Source organism: Panicum hallii, chromosome 4 (genome assembly GCF_002211085.1).
Source record: "Panicum hallii strain FIL2 chromosome 4, PHallii_v3.1, whole genome shotgun sequence".
NCBI classification, from domain to species: Eukaryota; Viridiplantae; Streptophyta; class Magnoliopsida; order Poales; family Poaceae; genus Panicum; species Panicum hallii.
In genome coordinates, this window is record NC_038045.1 from 48,287,179 (window position 1) to 48,299,382 (window position 12,204).

Sequence of the window (12,204 nt, forward strand, 5' to 3'; positions counted from 1 at the left end):
ATTATGGGGATGGTGCTCATGTGATACTTTGATGGATCGATTTACAAATTTCGAACCCTCTCATGCTTTACATATCTACTCTTTGAGTGCAATTAGATGACTATTATACTCTTAAATTATAAGTGATTTGAACTGCTAGCGTTTTGTATTTTAGTAGGTTTTTAGAGCATCTCCAAGAGTTTTTCTAAATTTCACTCTCTAAATTATTATTTGGAGAGTCTTCTGCATAAAAATTACTTTCTATATGTTTTCCCTCTCCAACAGTTCTATATCTTGTACACTCTAAAAAGCTATTTGCATTATCTATCTTTAGCTAGCGAGAAATACAGAATGGAGTATGGCTACGTTTGAATAACCATTTAGAGAAGCTGTTGGAGGATATTTTTCAATCAAAATCTCTATTTCTAATAATGAGAAAAGATATAGAGAGTCTTTTAGAGTTGCTGTTAATATGTTAGAAAGTGATGTTCCATTTCATGACATATATACTCAAATTTATGGCCGATCTTTAAATTCCGTTACTGGAATTTAGCATCTGCAATAGCACCCGCTATCTATTAGTCACTACCCCGACAACAATTCGTTATCAGCCCACTATTTGCTATTTATAATCTTGGTACGGGAACAGTCGCGTCGGCAGGAGACGGGAGGAGACGGGAAATATTGGTAAGTGCAAACCACCGAGACAAAACCCCCTAAAAATCATACTTGCAAGTATCCAAAAAATTTCAAACGATTCATATCCATAGTGCATCATTAGATGTACTCTATGGTAAAAGTTGAGATGCAAAATCATTTTGTAAAAATTCATATGAAAATAACAAATTCCATATGCAAGCACTACAAGACAAATTTCCAGGAATTTTGTCTTCTAGTGCCTCATGCACTTTGAGTTTGTCTCTAGATTGAGTTTGCATCCCAACTTTTGATACAAAGTACATCAATGTATGTACTATGGATGTGCATCATTTGAATTTTTTTGATACTTGAAAGTATGAGGCACTAGAATATGCGAGCGCAACTTCCTTTTTCTTTTGCACACCTTCTGGATATTTCTTTTGTTTATTCTCCGTGTTCTTCCACAAAATTATTGGTTTATCATTGTTTCACTATTGTAATATAATGCTAATGTAATTTCCGATGGCACACGCTGCTAGGTGGCACGTTGTGTCTAAATTATTTCTTCTACGTAATACAAAGATGCGTAGCTCTACTACGTATTCGAGGAAAAAATATTTTGGAATCGTAATGACATCAACTTTGTATCATACAAACTTTAAATTAATAAGGTAATCGTCGGTTAAAGTCTGAACCTAAGGAAAAAAAATTAGCCTTGTAACTTTAAACGCAGGGGGTACAGTTGTGGTGGAAAATCTACACTCAAATTAGTCAAAATTAGAAAAAAATACTTTTGGGGCATAAGAATAGCAATATTTACAGGAAAGGAACAAGCATGATTTAAGGCATGGACTTAATTCCATTCCTGTGGAAAGTCCGCAGGTGTAGATAGATGGAGTGATCATAAAAAATTGCAAATTGAAAAAACAATAAAAAAGCACTATCAGAAGGGCCTAAGGATGCAGAAATATGGGCGCAAGTTTCTCACTCAGCAGCTTGCTGACACGAGAGGTCAAAAATAGCCATGGGAGAATTCCAACCTGCATCAGCAAGATGAGGGATTAGGAGAAGATAAAGCTTTCCCTTTCCAGCAAGAAAAAGAAGAAAGAAAGGCTGAACCAATCGAAGAAAACTAAAGAGGGTTAAAACTAGAGCGTTTGTGTCACAACTAACACAAGAGGGTTAAAACTTAGAAATAAAAATAAGGCATCACTATTTTTTTTTCTAGCCTACCATTTACCTAATTAACTTATAATCCGAGTGACCTAGTAGAGACTTCTCAGGGCTTGTTTGGATCATCTAAAGTTGAAAGCTAAACTTTAGCACCTATTAGCACTTATATCTTTGCTAAAGTTTAGCCTACCCTATTAGCTGTCCTGTTTGGATGTGCTAGTACTAAAGGTTAGCACTTTTGGGCATTAGCGCTTGGATTCAAATACCCCCTCAATCTAAATTGGTAAACAAGAGAATTAAGATAAACATGCATTCGTACAATAGGGATTTATGTCGAATCAGTCTATATACATTGTGGCCCTTAAAAGTTTGATAAACCTTACCACAACACGGCCTGTAGCAGCATCTACACCTCTCCAGGAAAACAACCTTCCTGTGAATCACTTGCAATTAACCTTCAATTCTAGATTATTCTTCATTATGTGAAAAGGATCCAGTGAAACAAAAAGGATGAAAAAAATTACAGTTTTGGTCCTAAGACCCAGATTGTAGAACAACCATGCAAGTACAAAGGAACTAGAATTCATTAGTGAAATAAAAAAATCCAAAAAATGATATCATGACAAAACTACAGCAGTGTAGCTTGATAACAATTACTTAAAGTCATGATCTGAAAATTGTTAATTGCCCTAACTTTTTGCAGTATTTCTCTGTGAAGACTTTGCAGTTGCTAACCGACCTACTATGGGTTGATTTTAATCTTCTCAAGTGCATGAAATAAGTTAGGGAAAATGGTGAATGATGATGATTATTCTGCTGAATTCGAAGGAACTCTTATATTAGAAACAAAAGTCATCCAACGAATGTCACCAATACATGAAAGCAAAGGTCAACTTTTCCCTATTAGTAGGCAAATGGAGTAAAGGACTACCCCAGAGCAGTGAGCAAACATAGGCATTCAGGCAGATGACAATGTTTTGGAACAAGATGATATCTGATAAATGTCAATAACGTACCGAATGGCTGGAGAAGGTGCTTAGGAACAGTAGTTACAGGAGTACTCCAAAACCACTGAATGAGCACGCCATAGATTAGAACCTAGCAGGTGAATTTGATGAGACACTCCTGAAGTTATACATACAAACAGGAATGCTAGAAAATAAAAACCATATGAATCACCTTGCTGACCAACAAAATTTTGTCATGTTGTTCGTGTAAAGATTGCTTTCCTTTAATGTTCAGATCTTGTACTGTAATAAATTGGACAAAAGAAGAGAGTTTTAAAAAGTTGTGAATTGCAACTGTACTTTTGGACCAACTATTTCCAAGAATGGATACTGCCTTGATACCGATACCAGTGAGGGCATGAGGAACAAGTTAATATTGAAGGAAATTTCACTTTTCCTATTGCCAAAGCAAGGCACTATATTCTTTTCTTAAAAATAATACTCCCTCCATTCTCTTTTGATAAATCTATTTTCAAACTGATTTTTTTCTCTTCTGAAAAATTTGGTGCATGCATATGATGATATTAATACCGAGGAGTCCTCGCGGAAAATGATTTCCACTAACTAGGAGTACATAATGATGTGATTAATTGATGATAAGCATGGTTCTTCTCCTTGTCAATATTTCAAGGTGAAACAGGTCTATCAAAAAATAACGGAAGAAGTAATACATAATCATTAGGGGACGATCTTACCGTTTCATTTTTTAAAAAAAATGAACTGGCACAAACAAAACTTCAAGAATTCAAATATTTTCTAAAGAATTTCCAAGAGTTGAACTCTTACTCTTTGCCAGCTCCTTCTCTTTAGCAGCAGCCAGTCTCTTGAGTTTTGCGGCCTGCGCAAACGTCGAGGGCCTGCAAACAAAATCCTGGAAGGAATCAGAGTAGGAAAAAAAAGAGGAGGAGAAGAGCTATACCAAAATTGCTAAATCACAGGAGAAGTGTATCCGAATTGCCTACGTGGATAGTGCACTGGCCTCCTTGAGAAGTTGCGTGATCTCCATCCGTAGTTTGAGCTGATCGTCAGAAATTGATCCCCTCTGGAACATCATCAACAGGTCAGGGCAACATTACCGGAACGGAACAACTGAAAACAGACGGGACATCATATTTTCGATACAGAATGATCTGTTAGCTCCTCAATTCGCCCAAAATCTAATCTTTTCTTCGCATAAGGATAATCTGGGACAGGAAAAGAAAAAGAACATTCGTGGCACCGACCCTTCTCGCGAGATCGAGGACGCACTCGAGCATCTGCACCGCGGAGACAAGGAGGAAGACGAAGATGGCCGCCAGGGACATTGTCGCCGGCAGCGAGATAGGCGCGGTGGCGGTGGATGGTCCGGTCGGGTTGGTACTTTGCTCGTCTCCCCTGCGTGGGTACGGGTGTGATTGGATGGCTGGATCTTTTCTCAGCCTCCCTGAACCAGGCTTCCTCTGGCCAGGCTAGTTGCATGCAACACTAGCAAGATTGGTTGCATGCATGCATGCATCCAGGTCCATCCAAGCTGCTGTTTGGTTGCCAAACTTTGTTTTCGTTTTCCGCACCTCACACTTTCAGTCCATGCGGCGTGAGCCTTGTGTTGCATCAGCCGGGCTCAAGCTGCACGATTGCACGAGCGGAGCATGGTTCGAACTATTGTCCAGGAAAAAAAAACAACTGCAACCTGCATCTACTGCAACCAAACGCGCCCTACAGAGCCCGACCGAGAGCAAGGTCCATTGCCCTCTGCCTCTGGCCTCTGGGTATATCCTGGCCGTTGGTTCTGTAGCCTTTACGCAGATCAACGGCTCAGATGAAACTATGTGGATTGTTCATCAGACACCTGGGCTGACTGTTCAAAAAGACACCCGGCCTGAACGAATAAGGCCAAGGCGAGCCACCAACCAGATAATCCATGGCGCTCTCGAGCACGGAGGAGAAGAAGACGGCGGCGGAGATCGTCGCCGCGCTGGATCTGCAGCGCCACCCCGACGGCGGCTTCTACCTGGAGACCTTTCGCGACCCCTCCATCTTTCTCCCCACCTCCGTGCTCCCGCTCCGCTGTAAGCTTCACGCGTTTCCCTGCTTTATTGCCTTACCGCTCTCGCGTTTCCTTTGTTTAGATCTAGTTCTTGCGGTGGATATAGATATTAGAGAACGGTAGAAGCCCCTATTGAAAGTGGCCCCTTGTTGTAAGTAGTTGTAATCGGTGATGTTTTGTGAAGGGGTGGCAGTTTGGTCGATTGGGGATTTGTTTCGGAGCTCCGTGTTTCAGGAATTCAGGGTTAGTTTAATCTAGATCAGGAAATGGTGTAAAAGCTGTGGAGAAACAGGTAAGTGCATTATGTGATGATCATGAGCTGTTAGTAGCACTTTAAGATCCTCATTTTTGGCCTTGGAAGGCAGCCAAGTGAGCCTTTTCTTTGCCTATATAACAGGAGCAGTTTCTCAAATACTTTTAACTTTTTTTTAAAAAAAAAGAGAGAGTTGAGATAGTATAATGTTAGAAGCTGAGGCAAGCTATTGCTGCGCGCAGGGAGTCAGGTTCTCCCAAGTGATTGGAAAGTGCAAACTGTTGCTATTTCTTTCTTTTGATTAACGGAGAGGAAACATATGGTTCCTGACACTTTGTCTTGTCTTGAAGAACTCTTAATCCTAACTGACTAACTTCCAAAATTCAGCCATGGCCTCTTGTTACAGTGCTCATGCATGAGGTGTATGGATATTTATGACTTCACTGTTTTTCCAAACAAGAAGATATCCTGAATATGTATCAATGCGCTCAGCTTGTGGGAGATAGCCTGTCTGATTTCCATGCCCCTAAACTAGATGGTTAAAAAAATTGCTAGCGCTCCAGCAACCATCGGTAACTTGTTGTTTCCACAAGTTCTATGAAACTTGCCACTGGATCCTACTGATTTCTGAACTATGAACTTCAGTGGTTCATCATATCTGAAAAAACAACATAAAGCCTTTTAGTCCCAAGCAAGTTGGGGTAGTCTAGAGTTGAAACCCAACATAAGCCACCAATAAAAAGGAAAAGAAAGAGGAAGTTTTTTTTTTATAGATGTAAGACCAACATATTGATATTATTGGGGGATCTAAAGCCTGTGGATAGCTGATTTCTACATGGTCCAATCCATGGACAAATTTCTATGAGCATTTCACCCTCGTAAGTTCCTTTTTACTGCCTCCTCCCATGTCAAGTTCAGTCTACTTCTTCATACATTATTGTCCTACCTTAGGATTCTGCTATGCACTGGTGCTACTGGGATCTCTGTTGGACATGTCCAGACCATCTCAACTGTTGTTGGACAAGCTTTCCTTGGATTGGTGCTACCCCTAGCCTATCATGAATATTGTCGTCTCAGACCTAGTACATTCTTGTATGACCACAAATCCAACACGACAAGTGCATTTATACAACACTTGACTGTTGAACATTTTCCATTTAGTAGGCCAACATTCTGCACCATACAACATGGCTGGTCTAGTACGCCGTCCTATAGAACTTGCCTTTTAGCTTCTGAGGCACCTTCTTGTCACAGAGAATGCCACATGCCCGGCGCCATTTCATCCACCCTGCTTTAATTCTATGGCTACATCTTTATCGGTATCCCCATCTCCCTGCAGTGTTCCCCAAATATCGAAAGGTTAATAACACTCATGGTTACTTGGATAGTTTGCAGTGTTTTTCCTAATTCATAATTTTTTTGTGTTCCATTTGTTGTAGATAAGGTGGACCGAGCTGTGAGCAGCGCCATCTATTTCCTACTGCCTGCTGGGGAGATTGCTCGATTGCACCGCATCCCTTGTGCTGAAACCTGGCACTACTACCTAGGAGAACCTCTCACGGTCTGCAAACTTATCTGAAAATGACATGTTTGATTCTCTGAGAACGCTGCTCAGATCATCCATTCATCCAGGTATTTGAGGTGCATGATGATGGACAAATCAAGATAACAGTGGTTGGTCCTGATCTACGGCAAGGCCAGAGACCACAGTACACTGTTCCTCCAAACGTATGGTTCGGGGCCTTCTTGACCTGCGACATTGAGTCCTTTACTGAAGATGGAAGTGTCTTTGTCAAGGCTCCTGGAAGAGACCCTGCGGTGCATTATTCCTTTGTTGGTGTAACCTGCGCTCCAGCATTCCAGTTTGAGGACAATGAACTGGCTGCACGTGAGGACATGAAAGCTTTGGCTCCAAAGGCTGAAGCTTTCATCAATTATCTTGTACCGTCTTAAACTGCATTGTCAGTGTAAGTAGCTTGTTCTTAATGAGGAACGTCTTGTACCAACTTGTTCTAGTGTAGTAGCTATTGAAAATCGCTGTATCATATCAAAACGGATTATGACTCAGTGGAATCAATTCTGTATGGATTATGGAAGAAGTTGATGTTGCTGCTATGCTCGCACTAGCGCTGAAGACTGAATGTTCCTGTATATGGTTGGCCATGTAGCTTGTCAGGAAGATCTCATTCGCTGAGAATCTGGATGAAACACCATGTTTAACCAGCTAACCCATTACTTTTGCCAGGTTGGAGTTGTTCCAACTTCACAGCTCCCGTTTCAGGGTAACAATATGATGAGTTAGCAGTATTCACTGCAGCCCTATTCACTGTGGTGCTGCAACTGTAATCTGAATTACTGTCACTATATCGACATGGTCCATACCAACAGAGACTTCATTTATTCAATGAAAAAAATCAATTGATATATATTTTTATCTACAATGGTAAATCAACTGAGATGGGAACAAAGCATGCACTCATCAAAGGACCGTTGACTAATTGACTGGTGACAACGTCATGACATGATGTCATGATCACAAGAAAAAAAATTTGAAGTAAAGATGACAAGAAAACTGACAAGCAGGAAGGTCAAAAAAATATCAGATGAGTAGGTGTTGGGACGTTTCAAGCCTTCGGGCTGTTCGGATCCGGTTACTGTTTTTAGTCCAGATGATACTTGGATGCCAATTAGAAACACTAAATGTGAGCTAACTGTAAAATCAATTGTATAAATGGAGACTAACTCACGAGACGAATCTACTAAGCCTAATTAATCCATCATTAGTCTATATTTACTGTAGCATAATATTATCAAATCATGGACTAATTAAGTTTAATGGATTCGTCTTACGAATTAACCTCCATTTATACGATAAATTTTATAATTAGTATATATTTAATACTTCTAATTGGTTTAAACATAACCGGACTGAAATTTAGTCCCGAGGAACAACATGCTCCGAGTGCCACCAAAATTTGAGCGTTCAGTGGCGAAAGCACGAGCCGCCAGAATCGAAGCTCCAAAGGCCAGGGCACGGACGGTCTTCGTTCTCCTCCGAGTCGTCTGGTGGCGCCGCCGTCGACGTGATCGGCAGGTGCTTATGGCTTCCCGTCACAGTTGGCAAGTAGAGCGGCGGCGGGTTGGCCACCAGCTGCGACCAGTTGAGCCTCTCCGCGGACACCTGCAGCGGGGCCGGCTCGGCCACACGTTCCACCGGCAGGCCGCGGTCACCCGCCGTTGCGGCCTCCGGCGCAGCATCGGCTTCGGCTGCCTGGTTGGCGTGCGACGCCGCGGCGGCGTACACGTGCGGCGGGGCCGGCGCTGCCACACACACTTTCCACCAGCGCGCCCGGCGTGGCAAAGCTTGCCGCCTCCCGCGCCGCTGTGGCGGCACCGACGGCTCTGCTGGCGTGCGACACCGCGGCCACACGTTCCCTGGGCGCGCCGCCGTCGTCATGACCGCCGGGGTGGCCGCGGCGTGGTTGGCGTGCGACACCGCGGCCGCGCGCACCTCCCGCAAGTGGCTGGTCCGCCCCACGGCAGGCGGCGAGCCCGGGAAGTTGAGCCCGTCCATGGCGCCGGGGCCGCGGAAGCAGACGTGCGCAGCGTCGAACGCGCGCGCCGCCTTCTCCGAGGTGTCGAAGGAGCCGAGACATATCCGCCTGCGGCTGTTGGGCCGGCGGATCTCCGACACCCACCTCCCGCGCCCGCGCCGCCGCACGCCCCTGTACTTCCTCTTGCCCGACGGCGAGGGTGCATATGCGTGCCGCCCCCGCCCCCGCGTCGTCGACGACGAGGACGACCCCGTGGCCGGCATTGTCGGTCACGAGCTAACCAACTAGCACGAGCACCGATCGAGCAATGGGCAATGGCTGCACCGCAAAAGCCACTGTGCGTCGTAGGTAGGTTGACAGCTCCAGTCTTCAGGGCTTTATTGATTAGCTTGAACGATTACAGTCGTACTAAGTTTCAGCCTCCATGAATCTTTTCCAGAACGAGAGGAAGCGGGTGGGACCACGTCAAGTGATGTGAGCCATGGTCCACCGGATGTTCTTCCTAGGTGGCGCGATGACAACTGGCAATGATATCTAAGAAGGGACAGCTCGGATTGGCGTTACATTGGAAGCATCGAAGCCCCCTGCGGTCGGAAAACGAGTAGGAGACTAGGAGTACGACGTTTCAGCTCCAATGGTCCAACGAAGAAATTTTGCCACCGCTACCTTTTTTTGAAAAAAAATCAAGTTTGGATCCTAGGAAAGTATTCTCGGTTTTGGATCCTGACGTCGGCGCCGTGACTCACAGCGCCGAGGTAACACGTCTCGGCGTCGAGGTTGCAGCCCCGGTAAACATGGCTGCAGCAGTGACGCTGACGTGGTAGGAAGCTCGGCGCCGCGGATCTTGACGCCGAGCTCCCTGCCACGTGGGGTCCCCGGTTCCTCCTTCTCTCTACGCTCTCTCTCTCACTCCCTTCGCCATCTCTCTCGGTTCTCTCTCTTCCCTCCGCCCTCTCTCGGATCTCCGGCGCCGCCGCCGCATGCGCCCCCGCTCCGCTTGTCGCGGGACCCTTGGCCACCCTCGGCGGGGAGGCTACGCCCGCGCCAGCACCGATGCCGCCTTCGCCTCCGCCCAGCGCCCGGCAGTAGAAGGGGAGGTGGAATTTTTAAAAGCAGGCTCGGTGCCATAGGCCATGGCGCCGAGCTTGGCGCCGAGATGTGTGGCATTGAGCTTGGCGCCATAGCCTATGGCGCCGAGCTTCATGTTATGTCGGCGCCACGTTTACCGTGGGGCTATCACCTCGGCGCCATGGCTTACGGCGCCGAGACGTGTTATCTCGGCGCCATAGGTCATGGCGCTGACCCCAGGTCCAAACGTGGGAATACTTCACTCAGGGATCTAAACATGAGTTTTTTTGGCTAAAAGGGTCGAAATGTAAAAAAGACGGCCGCTGCCGTGCTTGCACAAACATATCCGGTTCTAGTGTGTACCGACACATTTTGCTAGGAACCAGAAACGTGTGATGAAATTCTATTATCAGCGCTAATGAGTTGTCCATACACGAGGTGCCCCTCCACCCCCTCCACCGGCGCACAGGGGCAAATTTAGGGGGGTGCATGGGGCTAGAGCCCCCCCCCCCCCCCCCCACCATACTGTCCAAGAACTCCATTCGAGGCAAAGATGAAGGTGGAAGAGGAGAAGAGAGGGGGAAGAAGAAGAAAAGAGAGGAGAGGAGATGGAGGAAGAAAAGGATCGGAATCAAACATTCGTCTTAATTGTATGAGTCAAACATCAATGCAACGGAGTTGACAGTAAGTTCCATACCGGATTACGTGAATGGTATGGCTTAATAGAATAATTAAAATCACAACCAAGAATCATGCGACGGCGCCGGCGTGCATGGTGCCCTTTGAGATGGCTGGACGACTGGCTCAACTGCGGCGTATATGTGTCGACTGATCGACTGACTGGTGAGTCTACGCCTGACGGCGCCCATGATTTGTACAACAGAGGTGCGAGGGGAGGACACAAGGTGAAAAACGAGGAGAGAAGACCATGGAAGTAGTACTGCATTACGAGGATAGAAATCAAGTTCAAACACCATAGAGGCGTGTGGCACAATAGTTTGCAAATGCATCGATGCCATGTTGGAATCCTTAGTCTATGATGACTGATAATGGCGTGTACGTGGTGGAGGAAAAACGAATCTTTATTACTTCCTACAAACATGCATGCATGCAGCACCTGAGACCCGTTGACGCGATGACTGGCGTCAACGCTGCTAGCTATAAGAGCCAAGAGAGACAGATGGCCAGATGGGCGACCTGAATGATCGATCATCCCGGTGTCGCCATCATTGGATGTCAGGAAAGATCGAGCGCGCTTGTCCAGTTTCGATGTCAAATGTCAACATGATCAGTGACGGGAGCCCCACTAGGATCGAAGCTCCAAAGCCCCGGGCATGAGCCACTTCCGATTTCGTCCATGTTGACGTCCGCCGCCGTCGGCGACACCGGCAGGTACCCGTGGTTCTCCGCATAAGTTGGAGAGAAGAGCGGCGGCAGGTCGGCCATCAGCAGCTGCGCCCAGTCGGAGCTCCGGGCGGGCACCTGCAGCGGGGCTGCTGCCGGGGCCGGCGGCACCGCCGCAGCATGCACTGGCGCGCCGCCGTCATGCGGCTCGGACGGCTGCTCTGTTGCATCGTCCCACGGAGCCGCGGCGTCGACGGCGGCGGCCCGGTTGGCGTGGGACACTGCGACCGCGTACACCTCCTCCGGGTCGCTGGTGCGGCCGACGTCGGGCGGCGAGCCCGGGAAGTTGAGCCCTCCCGCGCCGCCGGGCCCGCGGAGGCAGAGGTACGCCGCGTCGAAGGCCCGCGCCGCCTTCTCCGGCGCGTCGTAGGAGCCGAGCCATATCCGCTCGCGGCTGTTGGGCAGGCGGATCTCCGACACCCACCGGCCCCACTTGCGCAGCCGCACGCCCTTGTACGACCGCCTCCTCTCTCCCGGCGGCGGCGACGACCGCTCCGGCGGCGCCGCGTTACTGGGCCGCACCATATGTTGATCACGAGCTAGCCACCAGCTAGTGCAACGGGCAATGGCTGCGTGAACCGCTTCGTTGTACGTTAGGCCGGCGCTGCTGCTCCTGACTTCCTGGGTGCATCAGCATGGCAGCATGAGGAACTGGGGAAGAAGCTCGCGGCAGCTCGTTTTATACGGTCAGGTTGCGGACGTCGGAGGAAGCCGGGGACGCGCGGCCAGAACGAGTGGGATGGTGACACATGCCCCCAACCTGTGCACAGCGAGACTGCGCAGCACGTAGACTCAGACTTTTAACCGTACGGTCCCGTGCTTTCACGTCATTACGTGTCTTTGTTTTGGGCGGTATATGAGAACAAAACACAGTTTCGAGTCTTTGCATTGGGTTTTTTACCTCTAGGACGTACACACCTCTGACGGACTGACGGATCCTCTCCAACTAATGTTTAGATCGTGGAGCTTGTTTTTAGCAAACTGAAGATTAGATTGCTAAATTTTAGCAGGAGCTGTTTGGATCCCAAGTGATCATACTATCTTTCATTTAATTCTTCGCTCCACCTCTCACCTGTGCGCCACGGCCTGCAGGGGGCGCCA

The 12,204-nt window shown here is 47.2% G+C and overlaps 4 protein-coding genes across 4 annotated transcripts; 1 reads left to right on the plus strand and 3 right to left on the minus strand.

Moving 5' to 3' along the window:
• Nucleotides 1-1,571: 1,571 nt before the first annotated feature.
• Nucleotides 1,572-4,102, minus strand: LOC112891154. Its single transcript, XM_025958088.1, has 7 exons — nucleotides 4,022-4,102; nucleotides 3,761-3,840; nucleotides 3,585-3,655; nucleotides 2,971-3,041; nucleotides 2,808-2,889; nucleotides 2,175-2,224; nucleotides 1,572-1,658 (listed from the first exon to the last, which is right to left on the minus strand). Exons 1-7 carry the CDS (start codon nucleotides 4,100-4,102, stop codon nucleotides 1,572-1,574), a joined length of 522 nt encoding a protein of 173 aa, XP_025813873.1.
• Nucleotides 4,103-4,645: 543 nt separating this feature from the next.
• Nucleotides 4,646-7,211, plus strand: LOC112888518. The gene is made up of 3 exons (XM_025954743.1): nucleotides 4,646-4,846; nucleotides 6,517-6,638; nucleotides 6,710-7,211. The coding sequence occupies exons 1-3, from the start codon at nucleotides 4,699-4,701 to the stop codon at nucleotides 7,028-7,030; spliced, it is 591 nt and encodes a 196-aa protein (XP_025810528.1). The 5' UTR covers nucleotides 4,646-4,698; the 3' UTR covers nucleotides 7,031-7,211.
• Nucleotides 7,212-8,060: 849 nt separating this feature from the next.
• Nucleotides 8,061-8,894, minus strand: LOC112890588 (ethylene-responsive transcription factor ABI4-like). The gene has a single exon (XM_025957453.1). The coding sequence runs from the start codon at nucleotides 8,892-8,894 to the stop codon at nucleotides 8,061-8,063; it is 834 nt and encodes a 277-aa protein (XP_025813238.1).
• Nucleotides 8,895-10,971: 2,077 nt separating this feature from the next.
• LOC112890589 (ethylene-responsive transcription factor ERF015-like) lies at nucleotides 10,972-11,628 on the minus strand. Its single transcript, XM_025957454.1, has one exon. The coding sequence runs from the start codon at nucleotides 11,626-11,628 to the stop codon at nucleotides 10,972-10,974; it is 657 nt and encodes a 218-aa protein (XP_025813239.1).
• Between the last annotated feature and the right edge of the window lie 576 nt (nucleotides 11,629-12,204).